Source organism: Bacillus rossius, chromosome 2, assembly GCF_032445375.1.
Source record: "Bacillus rossius redtenbacheri isolate Brsri chromosome 2, Brsri_v3, whole genome shotgun sequence".
Lineage (NCBI taxonomy): Eukaryota > Metazoa > Arthropoda > Insecta > Phasmatodea > Bacillidae > Bacillus > Bacillus rossius.
The window spans coordinates 125,306,569-125,326,376 of record NC_086331.1 but is presented as its reverse complement, the minus strand read 5'-3'; the positions used below and the strand labels follow the sequence as shown (position 1 = coordinate 125,326,376).

At 33.7% G+C, this 19,808-nt stretch overlaps 1 protein-coding gene across 7 annotated transcripts in view; it reads left to right on the top strand.

The window, feature by feature from the left end:
• LOC134529777 (GTPase-activating protein CdGAPr) overlaps positions 1-19,808 on the top strand; it is a 99,165-nt gene that overhangs the window by 57,786 nt on the left and 21,571 nt on the right. For 6 of the 7 annotated variants that reach the window (XM_063364208.1, XM_063364211.1, XM_063364213.1 and 3 more), the window contains 2 exons: positions 5,261-5,471; positions 8,651-8,875. In XM_063364208.1, coding sequence (XP_063220278.1) covers positions 5,261-5,471; positions 8,651-8,875 — 436 coding nt within the window. The remainder of the gene's footprint in view (positions 1-5,260; positions 5,472-8,650; positions 8,876-19,808) is intronic. The other variant, XM_063364214.1, reaches the window with a different exon arrangement.

The following is a 19,808-nucleotide window of genomic DNA, read 5'->3' as shown; positions in this document are numbered from 1 at the left end:
AATTAAAATTTCTTTAGCTTATAGCTTGGGGTATTGTATTATTCAAGATTTTTTGGCAGCACTATATTGATAAGGAATGACTAGGAATTTTCATAATTTTATTCAATTTATAGTTTAATTTCTTTTCCATGAATGATTATAGAAATTTTTTTATAGTAAACTTTCCTCTTCATGAACACATTTTTTTTTGCAGTAGGCTAGTGTGCCATGGAAAACCACTAGATAACTATTGATGTACATTCTGTTACTGTAAAAGTTTACATATTGCTCCAATGATTTTCAGTTACAACACAACCTGCTAAGCAGGATCCATTGGAATTTGAGTTGATCCAGATGTAGAAAATTCTAATTAAAATTAAACTGAAAATTTGTGGAAAACCAATATGAGATAACCTTATACATAATGTGTCTTTTATATTAAAAAAAGAATAATTTTTTTTGTAGCTTACCTATTTGTTATCACAAACAGCAAACTTATGTTTAGGCCAACAGTAAAGTCTACACTGTGGAAAAGTAACTCTTAAAGTTTTGCTGTGTTAATGTGGAATATTCTTGTGAGCTTCACTATCACGTATCCTTTTGAGCATGAGAATGCACTCTCTGTACACTCCAAGTATTTTTGTATTTTTAGTCAATTAGTTTTATCGGTGGTTTGAGTTAAAGGAGGGTGACTTAACAATGTTATAATCAACTGTAAATTTCCTTATTTAGACTCCTCAATTTTACTGTTCCCAGAATTTCGCATATATTTTTTATGATCTCACTCAATGCGGTAAAAATGGTTTTCTTTTTACACTTTTGTTTTTTTATGAAAAAAGGTCTGGTCTCTTGAAAAGTATTAATAAATGATTTCACTTCATTAAGTTTAATAATTGCTTCTCTGTCGTACATCTATTTAAACTAGTTATGATATTTCACCTTCTTACAGCTTTGTAAATAAATTATAACTCAGTTTTTCTTGGTGATGCCTGTAAAACCAATTAAGTTTGGGCTAAATTAAATAGGGCAGTTACTCTTAAATTACTATTAAGTTTTTTTTAAGTTTGTAACGTCCCTTTATTTATAACACCAATTTACAATTTTATATATATGTGTGTGTATGTGTGTGTGGAATGTTTCTAAATTTTGTCTGTAAGCAAATTATGCAATTTAATAAGGATCACCGGCTTTCATGGCTAATCAGAGCCTTCCTTTCGTCTGATCAGCTGTTTGGTTTGGCCAATCAGAGCTGGGTCTTTGTGATTGGTTCAGAATTCCTCTAAACCAAGCTCTGCATCAAATAAAAGACTGATTGCCTCTAATTGGCCAGAGAGCCCAGCCAACCAGAAGTGAATAGGCCACTGATTGGCTAGCAGCCTCAACCAATTGTAGAGGCCCAGCTCCGATTGGCCAAACCAACCAGCCATCCAGAAGAAAGGAAGGTTCTGATTGGCCTACAGCTGCAGCCAATCAGGAAACACTCCCATCTCAGGTGAGATGGTTTAAAGGCAGGAGAATTTCCAATAACTTCATTCGTTAACTGCTACCCTGAAGATGGCGACTGCAATGTCTACCAAAATGTTGATGAAATCATCGACTTTGAAGCAGTTAGAATTCACAAGCCAAGCAACTTAAAATAATGTAATGATGAATATTTTTACTATTGCCCATCAGTGTAACATATTAGCTGCATAGGTATAAAAGTTATTGGTGATTGTGCGAGTGTAGATTTTTATACCTGTTGCAAGTAATCATATTTATTAAAAGGTATTTTGTAACAAATTATTCAAATTCATGAACACTTACTAATCAGGGTGAAAATACTCTCATTCAGGACTCTATACATTTAGTTAACAAAACTTATAAAATTGCAGACAAGTTTATTAACATTAAACACTAAGTAGCAGTCCAAATTATAGTTAAGAGCCATTACTATTTAATATTGTTGATGACTTGATGTAAGTTTTTGGACATACGCCATTGCTAAGAACTTTTTCTGTTGAAGAAAAACTAATAAATAAAATAAATAAATAAAAATAAAAATAAAAATACTCAAAAAAATATACAAAAAACACACAAAATTAAGCAAACAATTGCTGTTGTCAACAAGGATATGAACACCACAAAATATTCCGAAACAGGAATATGGTCAGCAAACAAAGAAAAAACAAAGAAAAATGTACTAAGAGAACGAAAAAATCCCCACAAATGATGACAACACAAAAATATTGAAACCCAAAATAATTCAGCACAACAGTTGAAGCGAGACAAAAAACATGACAAAACGAAAAAACAAACAAATACAATAGTTTTACCTAAACAGAAACAAGCGACGTTTCGGGAACTGCTATCTGCTCCCGTCCTCAGGCAGAGACGCACATGGCACGGAAACACAGGTGCGACCTGTGTTTCCGTGCCATGTGCGTCTCTGCCTGAGGACGGGAGCAGATAGCAGTTCCCGAAACGTCGCTTGTTTCTGTTTAGGTAAAACTATTGTATTTGTTTGTTTTTTCGTTTTGTCATGTTTTTTGTCTCGCTTCAACTGTTGTGCTGAATTATTTTGGGTTTCAATATTTTTGTGTTGTCATCATTTGTGGGGATTTTTTCGTTCTCTTAGTACATTTTTCTTTGTTTTTTCTTTGTTTGCTGACCATATTCCTGTTTCGGAATATTTTGTGGTGTTCATATCCTTGTTGACAACAGCAATTGTTTGCTTAATTTTGTGTGTTTTTTGTATATTTTTTTGAGTATTTTTATTTTTATTTTTATTTATTTATTTTATTTATTAGTTTTTCTTCAACAGAAAAAGTTCTTAGCAATGGCGTATGTCCAAAAACTTACATCAAGTCATGCACTCCCATTGCACAAATCTTTTAAAGATAACATCAGTGCCCGGTATGGACCCGGTATGCATATTTCTCTGAGGAAGTTGGAAAAGAAATTAATTGATTTATCACAATGTTCGAATAACTTGACTTTTCTCTGTAAATGTCGCAGTAAGGGAGTCATTCCTAGAGGACTCACAATCAAATCCCCGGTCAACAGCAAACAGGCTCAACAAATAACCCGGAAAGCCAGCCAAAAGCTTCTGAGTGAAAGAATTGCCGCATATCACTGCCAAAAATCACATTTGAACAATGAAATTTCGGCACTACAGCTTGAAATTCAGTCTACCCTCAATACTAAAGATTTCAATCGCATCTATCAGTCCATCACGAATCTGGTCCAAAAGAGGTCTCTACAGTGCAAAGAGAAGCAAAAAGATAAATTAGCCAAACTGACGAGTAAGATGAATACAAAAACACATCCCACAACACAGAGCATCAACACTGTCGTTAATTCATCTTCAAGAAAGCTGTCCAATAGCGAGGAAAATGTTTTACAAAAAGGCCTCAATTTCAGCATTGCTCCACGACACATTCCTGCACTTGAAATAGTTTCATCTGTTGAGAGTGCAATATACAAACTTCCTGCCGCCAAACAAGATGAATTTCGTTGGAATGTGCGTACAGCAATCACTTCAGCTGGTCCACCTAAACCGAATCTGCCGCCTGATGAACTAAAGGCCATCAAAACTCTGAAATCCGACCATACCATTGTAATCCTCCCAGCCGATAAGGGTCGTGCTACAGTCATACTTGACAAACCAGACTATGAGCAAAAAATTACTGATTTGATCACCACAGATCAATATACAAAACTGGTAAAAGACCCCACAGCCAGCATTGAAAGAAAAGTGTACCAAACTCTAAAAAAACATCAGAATCACATCCCAGAAAAAACTAGATCAGAACTGACACCACACAGCAGTAAAGCACCCCACATTTACGGTCTTCCAAAGATTCATAAACCCGACATGCCTCTGCGCCCGATCATCAGTTGTTGTAATTCCCCATGCCAGAAACTATCAAAATATCTCCTGAAAATTGTTGAGCCACTAGCAGGACAGACAGATACATTTGTCAAAGATTCTAATCATTTTATTTCTATAGTCAAAACACTGAAAATAGAAAACAATGATACCCTGGTGAGTTTTGATGTCCAAAGCCTCTTCACTAATGTGCCAGTAGCCGAAACACTCAGCATTGTCAAGGCGAAATTGGAAGCTGATCCAACCCTAAAGGACAGAACTATAATACCAATCCCATCCATCATGGAAATGATTACCCTCTGTGTCACCACAACATATTTCCAGTTCAAGGATATTTTCTACAAACAGACCAATGGCATGGCAATGGGCTCTTCTCTTTCACCATTTATGGCCAATATATTTATGGAAAACTTTGAGCAAGAAGCACTTAGCAAAAGTAATAGCCATCCAAAAATCTGGCTCCGTTATGTGGATGATACCTTCACTGTCTGGCAACATGGACCTGAAACTTTGGAGGAATTTGTGAACCACCTCAACTCTCTGAGGCCATCAATAAAATTCACATATGAAAAAGAAACCAAAGGTAGCATTCCTTTCCTGGATGTACTAGTCAGCAGAAAAAACAACAGCCTGGAAACAAAAGTATACAGGAAACCTACGCACACAGGCCAATACCTTAATAAAAAAGAGTCGCACCTGTGTTTCCGTGCCATGTGCGTCTCTGCCTGAGGACGGGAGCAGATAGCAGTTCCCGAAACGTCGCTTGTTTCTGTTTAGGTAAAACTATTGTATTTGTTTGTTTTTTCGTTTTGTCATGTTTTTTGTCTCGCTTCAACTGTTGTGCTGAATTATTTTGGGTTTCAATATTTTTGTGTTGTCATCATTTGTGGGGATTTTTTCGTTCTCTTAGTACATTTTTCTTTGTTTTTTCTTTGTTTGCTGACCATATTCCTGTTTCGGAATATTTTGTGGTGTTCATATCCTTGTTGACAACAGCAATTGTTTGCTTAATTTTGTGTGTTTTTTGTATATTTTTTTGAGTATTTTTATTTTTATTTTTATTTATTTATTTTATTTATTAGTTTTTCTTCAACAGAAAAAGTTCTTAGCAATGGCGTATGTCCAAAAACTTACATCAAGTCATGCACTCCCATTGCACAAATCTTTTAAAGATAATATTGTTGATCATTTAGAGAACTTTTGATCCTTCATTTAGCTAAATAATAATTATGAAGATAGTGTAAAGAGAGTATATTTGGTATGTGTGTACGTAAGATATTCTTCACAATGTCATCCTAATGTAAATAAAGCCTTTGTGTTTAAAGAGGTTCATAAATAACTATTTTAAAACCAGGAGAAAGATTTTAATATATAAGAAGACAGAAACAAAATAATATTTGCTTGTTTCAGGCCTACTAACATTCCTAAAGGATATCGGGATGAAAATTTCTCGTCTTCACTTGATTTAAGTGAAATTCAGTTAAATTTTGATTTGGAGGAGACTGAAATGCAAATTTTCTCTGAAGATGATACACTAGTGTCTTCATCCGTTGGAAGCGGGAGCATTATGTCATGTGGTTCTCCAAAAATTGCATCAAGTGGACATTCTCGTCCACAAGGGGTATGTTATTGCTGACATTACTTCGTAATTTGAATAAAATTACTTGATTTGGTAACATCAGTTTCTTCAAGAATTGTTTGTGTTAAAAAATAAATTAATGTTTTTAATATTTTTTTATTGTATTAGAATTGCATATAGTTTAAGCATAGTAGAACTTACTTATTGCATTATCATGTTTTCTGATGAAGAAATGGTCTTGGATGGCCATGTACATTAAGCAGTTTTGCTCAAGTCGGGGCCTGAGACTGTGCATTCTCAACTTTTACATGGCTTAGAGATAGTTTGTGAGCATTAAGTTGTTAACCAAGGGTTTTAGTCCTCTATCAAGAGATCCTATTGTCTTAAGCCTTTTCTATATGTAACTGTGTGTCACTAAATCACTAACTTAATTTTTTTCTTACATTAGATATATAACGGCAAAGCCACTTAGCTTAAGGTAGTAAAATCTGGCAGCTATCTTTTGATCAGCATTTTCTCCAGGCATGTTAACACTGGAAATTAAAGTGAGCCAATAATATCCAAGATGCTTGTGTATGAAACAGCCTAAAGATTAAAATATACTTTCGTAAATGATTAATATTTATGTAGTTGAGTCAGTTATCTTACTTTAAATTAATTTACGGATATTGCTTCTCTGCTTTGTCTGTTATATACTACTTACCTCTGCAAAAGCAATATCACACTCTTAATAATGAGCAGAACAACTCTAATTGTGCATGCACAAGCAAAGTGATGTGGGTATATTTATTGGTCTCTGGTGTTTTTGACGTAATATGTGTGTAGCATGGCCAGTTTCCATGTGTGCTGTCCTACTTGTGGCTTCTTTTAATGATTTCAGAAAATAGTTGTGTCACTACCACTCCTGTTATATTAAAGTTTTCAAATATAGTCTTAACATTATCGCCTGCTGTATTTTGATTATTGGTTTATGTAATTAGCTGCTGCTAGCTTTAAACACTGTCACAGTTAATTCAAAGCATAAAAATTGTGCATATACTTATTTACGCACATTAGAAGTTATACGTCTTTTGATTTAATACAATAAACTATTTTGGAATTAATATATACAAAAATCATCAACATTTGGTTACATAACTTTTGTAATAAAAAAATATTTTACAACAGAATGCATGTAGTATAATTATGTATATATAAATATATATGTAATAAGCTGAAGTATCCTGCATGACCCTGGCTTAACGCAGTGTGAAGAGTCTCTATTTGTTTGGGCAAGTATGCGAAAACAAAAATGTCATGTTTTATTTCTGAAATTCAAACTACTGGGGGTATGGAGATGGGTGTAGTGTTTTTCAAAATCAAATGTAGACAGTAATTTTTGTCTTATTTTGAATGTCATAAATGGAAGAAATGCTAACATGAAGTACCAAAATTTTTTAAGTAGTGAAAATATTGCGTGAGTTGGATTTCAAAAAATTTTTTAGACAGTAATATTCCTTACCCTTTTTTCAAAACTAAATTTAGGCAGTAATTTTTGTCAAGTAAGCAAAATTTCATCAAGAAATACCAATATTTTTTTTAGGCCCTCACTTTTTCAATTTTTTTTATTTGAAAAAACTGAGGGTAAGATAAATTTTACATTAAAATATTTAATAAATGGATTTTATTGTCAATTTGGATGACTTGTAAAACTTGTAAAGTGAATAAATTTAATGGGATGGTTAGTCTAAATCTAATGTAGATAGTAATTTGACTTGGTAGGAAATAATTATTTTGGTCAATTGTGCAAAATTTCATCAAGAAGTACCAAAATTCAGCTTGAAGGGGTGGAAAAGTGGGATAGGTGGGTTTTTGAAATCTCATGTGGTCAGTGATCTTCCTCTTCCTTTGAAACAGATGTAGACAGTAATTTTTGTTTACTTATTCGTCATTTGGGCAAAATTTCATCCAGAAGTACCAATATTTTGCTTTATGGTGTGATTTTTCGAGATATCATAGAGACATTGATCTTCCCTTATTTTTCTAAGTCAGATGTAAACAGTAATATTTATTTTATTTTAAAAGTTAATTGTGCAAAATTTCATCTAGAAGTATCAAAATTCTGTTTTAAGGGGGTGGGGGAAGGTAGATGGGAATGGTTTTTTGAAACCTTATTTTTGCAGTGACATTCCTCATGTTTTGAAGGGCAAGTGTGCAATATTTCATCCTACTCAGAATAAAACTGTATATTTGTGATTTATTTTATTAGAAGTAATAAAATTAAGGTTACAAACCTACCTAGTGTAAAATAACCAAACCAACAGATTAAATTAAAAGTTTTTATAGCAATTGGTCAATCATGTTAGTAATAATATAATTTTCTTAAATTATTGTGTTTAAAAAACACATAACTTGTATAAAAAAAAGTAAATAAATGTATTATCTCTAACAGTAATCAAACCTGCGGACATTAAGTTTGACCACTGAGCTAAACAGACACAATATTCGTCTGTGTAGAATTTTGGTTTATCAATTTGTAATCACAGGATTCTAATGTACTTTTAAAGTTGAGGCTATTTCTTTTTTTAACAATTAAAGTTTACAAAATGGATTCCAGGATAGTTTCACTATCACAAAGATTTTTTTTGGCACATTTACAAGCTTGGTACATCCCCTGATGTTAATGAAAGCAAATATGTACAGGTTAATGCCGCCGCACGTGGTCGGCTATTTGGACAACTTCAGCTCGTCAGTAGGTATAGCAGAAACGCGCATGCGCTTTAGAAATCAGCCTTTTAAACTACTGCTGCATGATGCGTAAGTAGTTCATTGCATTGCCTTTGCATTCTACAATTTCACCTTCAACGTGCCTAAAGAAGTTTATAATGTCAATAAAAACATAAGAAATCAGACTGGACAGAATTAAATAACTTAAAAGAGGATAAACGTAATTTTTTAAAATTTTTATTTTCTGAAATTATTAAGTTCAGAAGATCATGGTTGAACTATTCGTAGTAGTACCAATTTCTGAAGTGGAACTTGTTAAATGAATAACCATTTAAATATCTATTGGCAGTTAATAAGATGGTTGTTCAATGTTTCACCCTGTAAATTGAAAGGCATTAAATTGAAAGTAAGATGCTCTTTTCTAATTTGAATAGTTATGATTGGTTATGCCTATTTATTAGTTTTATTGTGAGGTAATTGTCGGTAGCATGTTTTCGTACCTAATATTTTTGCAGTTGTTTCAAATTGGTGGTAAACGTCTCCCACTGCGTGAAATTCCTCCTGCTTGTGCTGTGCCCGAAGTGTTAAGAAGCGGTCCAAGTGCAGATCCCTTCCCAAAGAAGCAGCGCACTGCCAGTTCAAACCAGTGGAAACTTTCTCATTTGGAAGAGCAATTGGCATACTCTTCATCCGAATTTCAATTTATCGACAGCCAGTCACCATCTGAGCTTGATACTCAGGTATAAGTGATAGTTCTAGCATACAGTTCAAAAAATTTTTAAATAAAATGTGCAATGGAAAAATTAAGATATAACATTTTGGAAAAGTTAGTTACAAAAAGAAAATATATATATATATATATAATATTAAGTACTAAAGTCTGTAAAGCCACAGGTCAATGAATATTGGCTTACAGAGTTAAACAATTCTAATACATACATGAAAGTTGTGCTTTTTTTTATGCATGAAGATTTGGCTGTTAATAAAAAAATTAATTTTTACATGTATTAAAACAAAATTGTAAAAGTTATAACAGTTTGATAGATGTAGTGAGTACAGTAGGTTAAAGAAACATCTATAAGAATAAAAAAACAATTCACACACAGTCAAGTCTCGAATATCTGCTTCAATCAAGGGGAGCGATGTAGCAGATAATCAAAAATTGTGTATCATCCACTAAGTTAATGTACACATGATAGATGGTCTTAATGAAGCATTTAAACTCCTCCTACAATGGTCATTTAGCAGCTTATTACGAAAATGTGGAATAATTTGTTTATGATCCATTAATTTATTTCTGTGGAGGACATCTTCAGAACAATTGGGACTTTACAAAGGTCATATACAACTTGTCTCATCGCTAAAAGAAGCATAAACATCAATTTGTGCCGAAAATTTAGCAAGCAGCCAGTGTAATGTCCAATTTCAGTAACTTTTTGCAAGAAAATAAGTTCAGTAGGTGCCATATATAAAACGAATGGTACACAATTTGCAGATACAATCATGTTCCCTGCCAGAAAAACGACATTGGAAAAGTTTTTACTGCTCGTAGCAACAATTATGGGTGCACTTCTACCTTTTCTGTATGGGAAACAGAGGGAAGGATATTCTGTGTCTGTCTGCTGGTGATGTGAGTAGCAGGTGTTGAGTATTATTATTCCAGTCTGCTCTTTTTGTATTTGGTCCTTTAGTGTTGTGCAATGTCACACAAAATTAAAACATATTCAGCTGATGGTAACTGAAATTTACTAAGAAACACACGAAAGCTTTTGCTTTTTTTTTAGCTATCTTCTACAGACATACATGTGCTTAGCAATGGCGTATGTCCAAAAGCCTACATCAAGTCATGCACTCCCATTGCACAAATCTTTCAAAGATAATACGAAAGCAAGTGCGAGTTGTATATCATGGACGAGTGCCGTATCCCTAAAATTAATAATCGGGGGTCTGTTAAAAGAGGAATACACAAAATATTTATCAGTAGATTTAAAGTGATATAAGGTTGCAAAATTGGTAACACATACTGGCAGTTCATTTACTTTTAAATGAAATGATCATCCCTGTCTCGTAGTGAAAAGTGTACAAAAAAAGTGTGGAATGCAACACAAAAAAAACCTTTTGTGTACATGACTTTAATACACTTCCTGCCTGCACTCTTTTTACACATACTGCAGAGTATATTCTAATATTAATAAACCATTTTTTCACATGTCACAGTGGCTGCAGATAGTATATATTAATTTGGGCTGAAAGTGAAGTTATAATGTGTGCAAAGAATCAGTGCTGTTTCATTCCTGCCAGATACATACCTCACCTTACCATTTCCATTAGAACTTGAAGAAATCAGGCATTTTTGGAATGTCTAGGAATGTAAACTGAACCATTAACTTTTTTCCTATGGGGAAACTTGATTTAATTAATGGATTCTTGTGAGGACTTACAGTATTTAATTCCACAGACATACAAGGCATAAGTCAAAAAGGTTTCCCCCTAAATATAAAATAAGGTACAATTAGGATATGAACACACATAATGATTCTCAACTTTTAACATCAGTAACCTAGAAATCCATTAGAAATTTAAAATGTTCATTTTCCACTCGTATTACAAGTTATGGCAGCACAGTCAGTATTAATTAAATCAAATTTTTACTTTAAAAGTATTACGTAATGCAATTATTATTTTAATTAGAAATCTATTTTAAATTCTCTGATAGCAAACACTGTATCTTTCACAAATACATCTTTCTACATCCATGCTTTTTTATAGTCTACCAACATTAATATTAGATGAAGGTTGCATGATGACCAGCTAATGGATGTAATTTTCTGAGCCCCAAATCACGACAAACATTCATATTAAAGATTTTAAAATCAAATAGTAAACTATTTGTAGCAATGAATCTCTAGAAATTTACGGCATGCCGCTAAACTATATGCTACACTTTACGAAGCTAAATTTTGATAGTTAAAGAATAGAAAATGATGACCTAAAATCTGTTGAAACCAAGATGGTTTATTTTTGGTTTTTATCTTTCTCCTTTTAATATTTCAGGCAAGCATTAGTTTTGCCTTCATTTGTGATTGTTACTACATGCCATGTTTGTGGTACTAAAATTATTCCGTTGAAGTTTCAGTTCCCGTTCCTTGAATATATGTACATATAACAGAAAGCGTGGTGTTTTTGTTAGCTTGATGTTTGAATGATCTGTAAATATTACTAGTGTAATAAATATCATCGTAGTCAAAATTTCAATTGAAAATAATGTGGGGAAATTTTTAATTTAGTCTTAAAAACCCCAAATATGTTATTTGTAGTTACATCCAGTTCATGTGAGCGCCAAATCATGTTCAATGAGTATGCCTAACAGAAATATAGGTGAAAATATGGATAAACCACATTCACTAGGACACTAGCCCCTTATTTTTGGCAATGGAATTTGGTGTCCAGATGGCTGAACCGGATCTGGTGCCATTAACTCGTGTATAGTCATTTTGGTGATCATCGGGGTACGTACCAAGCATGTTGGTGTACCAAATGAAACTTTCTGATAGCAGAACTATCCTGGAATACATTGTGTACACTTTATTGATCATGAAAACAAAAAATCGCAACTTTAAAAGCACTCAAGAAAATTAAAATTGCACAATTTAATTTGCACGATAGTGTTGCTATCTGTAGGCTATTTGGCTAGCAAATGTATCACTGGTTGCTAAATGTTTGCTAGAATGCATTAAAATCAATTTCTAGCCTCGTGCAGGGCACAGTTTATTAAAACTGTTGCTTTTTCGTTACCTAACAGGGATTGAGTTTGGACACGTTCTGGAATACGGCTTGTGAGTTGTATCCCAACAAGGTAGTGCTTATTCGCTACTTTACCCGAATGTCTTGGAATCACCTCTGACGTAGATTAAAAAGTTTTGTCCTTTTCACAATCAACATCTCATGTTTTGTTTGCTTCTTGGTTATTGTTTTCAGCTGTCACTTGTTTGATGCAGGAATCACAAATTTTTTCCTTGCTTGGTAGGTCATCAAAATTTTCACACATCAAGTCTCACAATTTATAACTTTTTTTTTGTCCCAGTTTTGTTAAATTGATTAAAAATATTGAAATGTTGCATCTCTTCTACTTTCCATTTTTAAATATTTATGCATAAATTTGAAAATAATATAATTATCTCATATTACAATTTGATATTTTAAGTACGAACTTAGGCCTAACATAATAAAATAATCTTTCCAAAAATCTTAAATAGCTTCAATATTTAAAAGTCAAGTTTTATAACGTAAAAGGATAATGCACTCAATTTTAAGTTTTAAACTCCAAAAGAAATTCACATCATCAAACACATCACACACAATAAACAAATACAGTAAACTCTCGATTATCCGTGTTAATTGGGACCTTCCGATGCCCGGATAATTGAGTGCCCATAAGAAAACCCGGATAATCCGTTTCACCACTTAAAAATGGTGTATTTACTGGCAAAAGAGTGTCTCTTCAGTAGAATTCTATGAGTACAAGCAAAGGCTTTGTATACCGTGTCCCAGCTTATTGGACCGTAAACAATACTGGCACTGTGTTGCCACCATGCGGCAGCAGTCCCCACTGAGCATCTCCCTCCACCCTTTTAACAGCACAATATTATACACCTTTTTTTCCCCCTTCCAGCTATTGCATTTTATTTTTCTACCTCGCGCGGCAAGATATTGTTTCTTGTTAATTCCACCTATTAAAATTAGGATGCACTTTACAGTCATAACTACGAGTATGGGATACTACGGGACCTTCGAAGTTACGAGAGTTTTGAAATGCACCGTCAGTTTGACTACGTAAATAATAATCCTAAACTAATCTGGTTATTACGAGTGCTTCCTTGTTGGCTCTTTCGTAAGAAAGAGTGATTTTAATGGCATCTTCAAACAAGGAAAAATACCGTTAGTTGGAAGGAAAAAAAGGTTCATGCAGTAAACAAAGGCTGCAAAGCGAGAGAGGGCCGTGGCTAGGCTGGTGCGGGGGCTGTGGACCATGACTCGCACCTAGCTGTCCAGAAAGAATGATGGCTGTTGTTGGGTGGGGGTTTTTGGGAGAGGAAGGGGTGTCTGGTGGCGAACAACATACTCCCTTTCTCACTCTGTCTCTCTCTCTCGCTCGGCATTTTCAAGAAGCCCTCCCCCTCCCATTGTGTTACTGGCTGCTTCGGCCGGTAGAGGGGAAATTCCTAAAGCACCCCCCCGTGTGTGTACGTGTGTACGAGAGCCTTGTTCCTTTTGTGCGTGTGTGAGAGACCTCGTTGCGTGTGTGGGTAGATGTTTTCATGCTTTTACATTTAGAAGGCCCTGCCACACTGTCTGATCTACTAGCAAACTGCAAAAGTTTTTCTTCACTTTTATTAATGTCTCGCATGGTTTGGATTACAATTTCATATTCCTGTGCTAATTTCGCGGCAGTTTCTCCTTTTCTTAACCTGTCCACAACTTCTAACTTCTTTGCTATTGTCAGCACTTTACGTTTCCTTTTACCAGACATGATTACAAAAACAAATGTGCCTGGGAGAACTGATGTAAATAACTGCATGAAAAATGCCTCTTCCAAAAAAAATCAAGCACGGATAACCCGAAAACCGGATAATCCAGGCCCGGATAATCGAGAGTTTACTGTACATCTGAACACCACTAAGACTGGGAGAAGACTGAGGTCTGCAACACCTGATTAGGAGTGCAGGTTGCTACAGGCTACTTGTTCAGTGTGCATGTTGCAACAGGTTACATATAACAGCTACAGACTCATTTTTTTAAGTCAGAACATGTAGAGGGTATTACAAACATTTTCTAGACTAAACTTGCATGTTATTTTTCTTGCATAATAATTAAAATTATTTTTGAAGTTTTTTAGATTGTATTTTTAATAATTACTTTTTTTTTTCAAAATAAAGATAATAAGTTTAAAATCAACTGATTATAGATTTAAAAAAAAAATAATATTGTCGTATTGCTAAAAAAAATATAAAAAATTGCTTTCAAAATCAACTCAAAGGAATATTTATGATCAACCTAAATTTTATTAAAATTAAAACACATTTCATCATAAAAAAACTTGTGTAAGATTGATTCTGAATTTAGCTTTCCACATGACCCTTTATGATCCCATTTTTAAACTTACACTATCAGTTTGAAAGCATGTAATAGTGGTTTCAAAATTTATTTGCATTATTTTGAAGCACCAAATTAAAAAAAAACCCAAAATCAAAATTTTGTTTTCTTTAGAAAAAAAATGTTAAACCTAGCCCCTGTTGTGTCATATTAAAGAAAAGACACAAGTGCAAAATGTCACCCGTCCCATCTCTCTATTTTAACTAGAAAAGCTGCAATTTCAATTTTAGAATGTATAAAAATACAATTTTGGGCCATTTTTTGGAACCTTAATTTGTCATTTTCTAAACTGGTTAGTTTATAAACCTGATATATCTTATTTTTCATTGTCTGTAAAGAGAGCATCTATGTCCAAAAATTTAACTAAAATGGTCAGGTAATTTCACTGTGTTGATTTGACATGCAATATCCTTATAGCCAATCAAATGCGACAAATAAAACTAATAGGTTATTCCTCCTCACAGGGAGCTAGGCTCATGACATTGACATCCAACTTACGACGTACATGATGATGGGGTGAGCCTCAACATCTCACCTCTAAACATAACGTTTGATAGAATTCAACCACACTTTGACTGTCAAACTGAAAACTCAACAGCGATATTATATGATGAACTCACTGATGATGAACACTCTGACAAAGCCAAACTTTCTGAGCATTTACATGATGATTGAAACCGACTTGTACTGACCAGACTGACTGAGCCTCTAAGCCCCTGAATGACGGCCAGACTGAGCCACTAATAAGCCCCTGAATGACAACCAGACTAAGCCACTAAGCCCCTGAATGACGACAGACTCAGCCACTAAGCCCCTGAATGAGGCCAGACTCAGCCACTAAGCCCCTGAATGAGGCCAGACTCAGCCACTAAGCCCCTGAATGACGACAAGTCTGAGCCCCTCCATGATGCCCATGATGCCCAGACTGGCCAAATTTGGCCAATGCGAGACCCCAAAGGGTAAGTTGGTGCTCGAAAGTCAAGCTGCTGCGTGAGCTCAGACATCACCCGATGGAAAGAAATGACAGGAATTAGCACAACTGTGGCCAAGACGAACAAACTTTTGACCCCACCCAGTGTCCAAACAGCAGATACTGTAAAAAATTTAAATAGGATGGCACTAAAATTTTACAAATGTCACAATGTAAGGTTCAAGTAGTAAACAACATCTGAAATTATGTGGGACTCGTTCTATGGTAATTTTTAATGACTCAAGAAGATTTTATGTGAGGAGGCAACTAAGAAATGATTTCGTGTTATATAAATTTACAGTTGCTTGGAACTGAAACATTCAATGCTTGTTTTGTTAATTTATCTTACAATGTTTTTGTAATATTTTAACCTACCAAAGTTGTATTTTAGTGAAAATATTTGTATAACTATTTAAGCATATCAACCTTTCTTGTATTTAAATTGATTACATTAAAACATTTATATACTTATTTTAAAAATTTTACTTTCTAAAATGTATTTAAAATAAAATTGAATACTCAAAACTAAATATAAAATGATATAAAAAACTTAAGTAATTTTAGAATGATATATTTTTATGGTATTAAAAATTACCTCCACATTAAATAAGTGACATTTCTTGATGTTATGAATAGTGACATTAAAAGTAGGCAACACTGCATTTTAATTTGTTTTTTTAAATCTCTCTTAAGGTTTCAAGGACCCAAAAATTTACACTGTACCTTCCATGAGAGAAATTGTCTGCTCTTCTATAGGCAAAAGGAAATGTTCTCTCATATGTTACCAGGTTTTGTGGATTAAATCAGATTTAATACCATTGTCATGTTAATTAATTGCACAAGAGATTTAGCCATTCATTGGGCTTTCTTTCTTCAGCAACAATGTTTTTCTCGACTAAGCATGACTCACAGGTTTGGCATCCTTATTCAGTACCGTGTTGTAGTAGTTTTCATTTTTGAAACATATAGGATGGTATCTAATTAATCAGCAATCTTGGATCCTAAATCTTAGTTTACTCAGATATACTTTTCTTTACCAAGTCTATCCTTTAAAAACCTAAAAGACCTGGAAGGGGAAAGGAAATTTTTTCCAAATTTAAAATTCTAATATCGCGCTATCCAGAATTTTTTGGAGAACCAACTGACGAAATTCACTGATTTGGACAAATCTAATACATGCCATGAAAACACAATATGATGATTGCTGCTGACACAAAACCAACCAAACGGAATGCACACAAGAGCAAATTCCATTCACATTGTGCACCTGTCCTACCCAGAAACGTCTGTAAACTTTGTAGAGCAACAGATGTTCCAGGCTTTTGTTGACAAGTGAGGCGAGGTGGTGCAGTGGTAAGACACTTGAATCGCAATCCAGAGGGTCCGGGTTGAATCCCGGTCCAGCTATTCTAGTTTTGGTTTTAAATGGTTTCCCGAAATTCCTTATTACTCCAGGAGAATGCTGGGATGGTTCCTTACAACAGACCACAGGCCATGGCCGATTATTTCCCAATGGCCTGGTTATGAAAAGGGTTTCATGGTCTCTAATGGCCTCATATATAAAGTGAAAGCGGAAGGAGGAATATGTAAGGTTGCTGAAAAGAATCAATAATCTAATAAATAAGATTGAAGAATGTCTCTAAAGTCTTAAACCACTGTCGTATTTATCATCCTCAATTCTGAAAGCCAAGGAGGCAAATGTAGCTCAAAATTTGCCTAGAAATGGTACAGTACTAATGCGAGAGATCAAATATTTAAATAACATTTAGTGATATTGGCACCTTTTGCGCTTCGGGTGGGAGCCAAACTAAGAATTTCTTTAGTTAAATATAACTTAACATTTATTCAATGAAAATACATAGACATTTATTACTACATTAAGAAAATACTTAAAATTAGACACCATAACAAAGTTTTGACTTAAAAACATTGTCTCTAAACACAGCCAACAAACATTGATTGGGCATCACAAATAATTTCTTACTGGAATATAGTATTTTGGGAGCAAAAGAAACGTCTTGCGTGATTTTGAGGTAACTACGCTAATAAATTACAGCATGATTTAAAGTAGCACTCTTATTTCATCTACGTAAACTTTTAGTTTTTGTGTACACACAATGGCAAGGGCACTTGTGTAACATTACACAAGACAAAAATTTATAATGTAACAAATCTTACAACCATAGTTTATCCTTTCTTAAAAGGCTATTTGCTTCTTTCCTTGTCAATATTTTGAGTTCAGTTAAAATAACAGAATGACTTATATTATGCTGAAGTATTTATGATGCCCGTGTGTGTTTAGCCAATGTTTATTCTCGGCCATCTTGCAATTCAGCAGCAGTAAGCTCTTTACAGTATTTACTTTGTTCAGCTCATTATAGATATGACATAAATTATGGATTAGTCTCTAATTCTAACTATTACAATAAAATTGTACATTTACGTGAAGATCTAATTAGCACTAAGAACTGTGTACTGTTCTTAATTTATATTAACTACTCTAATATATGATATCTCAGTAATGTATGATATCTCTGTTCTATTTTTATTGTTTTATTGTTATTTGTTTTTTATATCTTACCATAGGCGTACCTGCGTGTAGTCCCTACCTGCATGCAGTGCCTGCATCATTCATTTTTTTGCCTATATGTATATGTTTATGTCTAATTGTTTTTATGTTGTGCCCAACTTAAAAGTCCAGCTGTTGGTGGCCATAGTTTAAATTGATTAATAACATAGTTGGGAATTATGTTTTCAGGTTAAATAATCTTTCCTTTAAATGGAAAATGTAATGTTTATTTCATTCAATAGAGCTTCTATATTGATAACATAATAATTTTGTAGCTCAAAATGTTATGCCCAAGGCCTTATATGTAAACAATATGACCCATTATTATTTTGTACAATAAAATTTTATTTCAGAATTTTATTCTCAAAATGTATTTCAAATGTTTGTTTGAATATATTTATAAGTATAATTAATACTGTAAATTAATTCTAATGTAATTAGTGGTTTGATTGAAATGGTAATCAACAAACACACTTCAGTAGTTGGAAAACGAATTACACCCGTACCTCAACGTAACAATTCTGTTTTATTTGTGCGGTTTAGAAGTAACAGTGCCAATATATTGACTGTGTTGTTTCGAAAGGATGTTACCCACATTTGAAAATATTTCATGAGAATAAAATAATTTTTACATATAATGAATATTCATGCAATTTTTTTTAACTACTGATTTACTGGTTTTTATTTTTCAATACCAAAATTTCACAAAGTACAATGGACCATGACACCATTCCAGATCCACAAAATTATCACAAACAAAGTTTGCTGCTTTAAAAACAATTTAGTTTTAAATTTTACCGAACTGTTGTCACGCTGATTCCCTAGAGATTTGTATATCTGTCCAGCTCTCAGATGAATGGTTAAAGTAGAAATCGTGCTTGAAAAGGAAAACAGCATAAATTAAATTAAGTGTAAGTATGCAGACACTCATTTGCAACCTGCATTAAGTGGATCGAAGAGTTGATATAGTAATAATAGGATGTTTGAAAGAAATGAACATGAAAGCAAATAAGTCTGGTTTGTAGCTCATATTTACTGATTAATAGGTAGATTTTAAATCCAGTGTTAAGTTAACAAAAACAACAGACAACAAGGTTAAGTAGGTTTAAAAAAAAAGGAATCTGCTAAGTGCAAAAGAAAACTGGCCAGTAACAAAATGTTTTAAGTAATTAGGAGTTTACATAATTTTACTGATTACAATAGAGTTAAATTCATAATTGCTACTTTTTTAAATATTTTATAGCTTTATAAAAATGTTATTATTTATTTATTTATTTATTACAGTTGTGACATGCACACCAACACCTCATAAAGAGGGTACTAGGGTGTGCACGGGGATATAAAAAAGAAACGAAAACTATGATAAAAAACCATATCACAATAAAAGATACAAACAAAAACAAAATGCAAAGGACAAAATAAACAATAGACACAGACACAATAAACAATTTATTAATGAAACAATCATTCTCTATAGGAAGAGATGAAATAAACAAATTTAGACAAGTCAAAATTATTAATAAAAATCCAAATTGATATGCCTTTTGGCAAATGAGTTTTAATATGAGTCTATTCAATATGTGTTTGTTTATACTTAAATTTGATTGTCCTAAATGAAACTGATGTGCTGTCACTGGGGGGCTAGCCATGAGCATAGTTAAAGCTGCCCCCGGAAGGGGGGTGGGGAAACTCCAGGCATGGTGCTGGCGTAGGTAGGCTGCACTGGCCACTCTGGCATGTAGGTGGTATCATGATGCAACACGGGTGTCCAACCAGCCGTGTTGCTCTGGAGGCTGTACGTGCGGCTAACAGAGCGTCCGGCCGCGGGCGGACAGACTGCGTAAAGCTTAAATAATAAAGACCCATTGGATTAAAGAAATTTAAAAAAAAATTAATGTGAACCCCTGAACACTTATCAGAAGTACGAATAAATAAAAATGCAAGATGGTGCCGAGAAAATCACTAATTTGTGCCACACTGA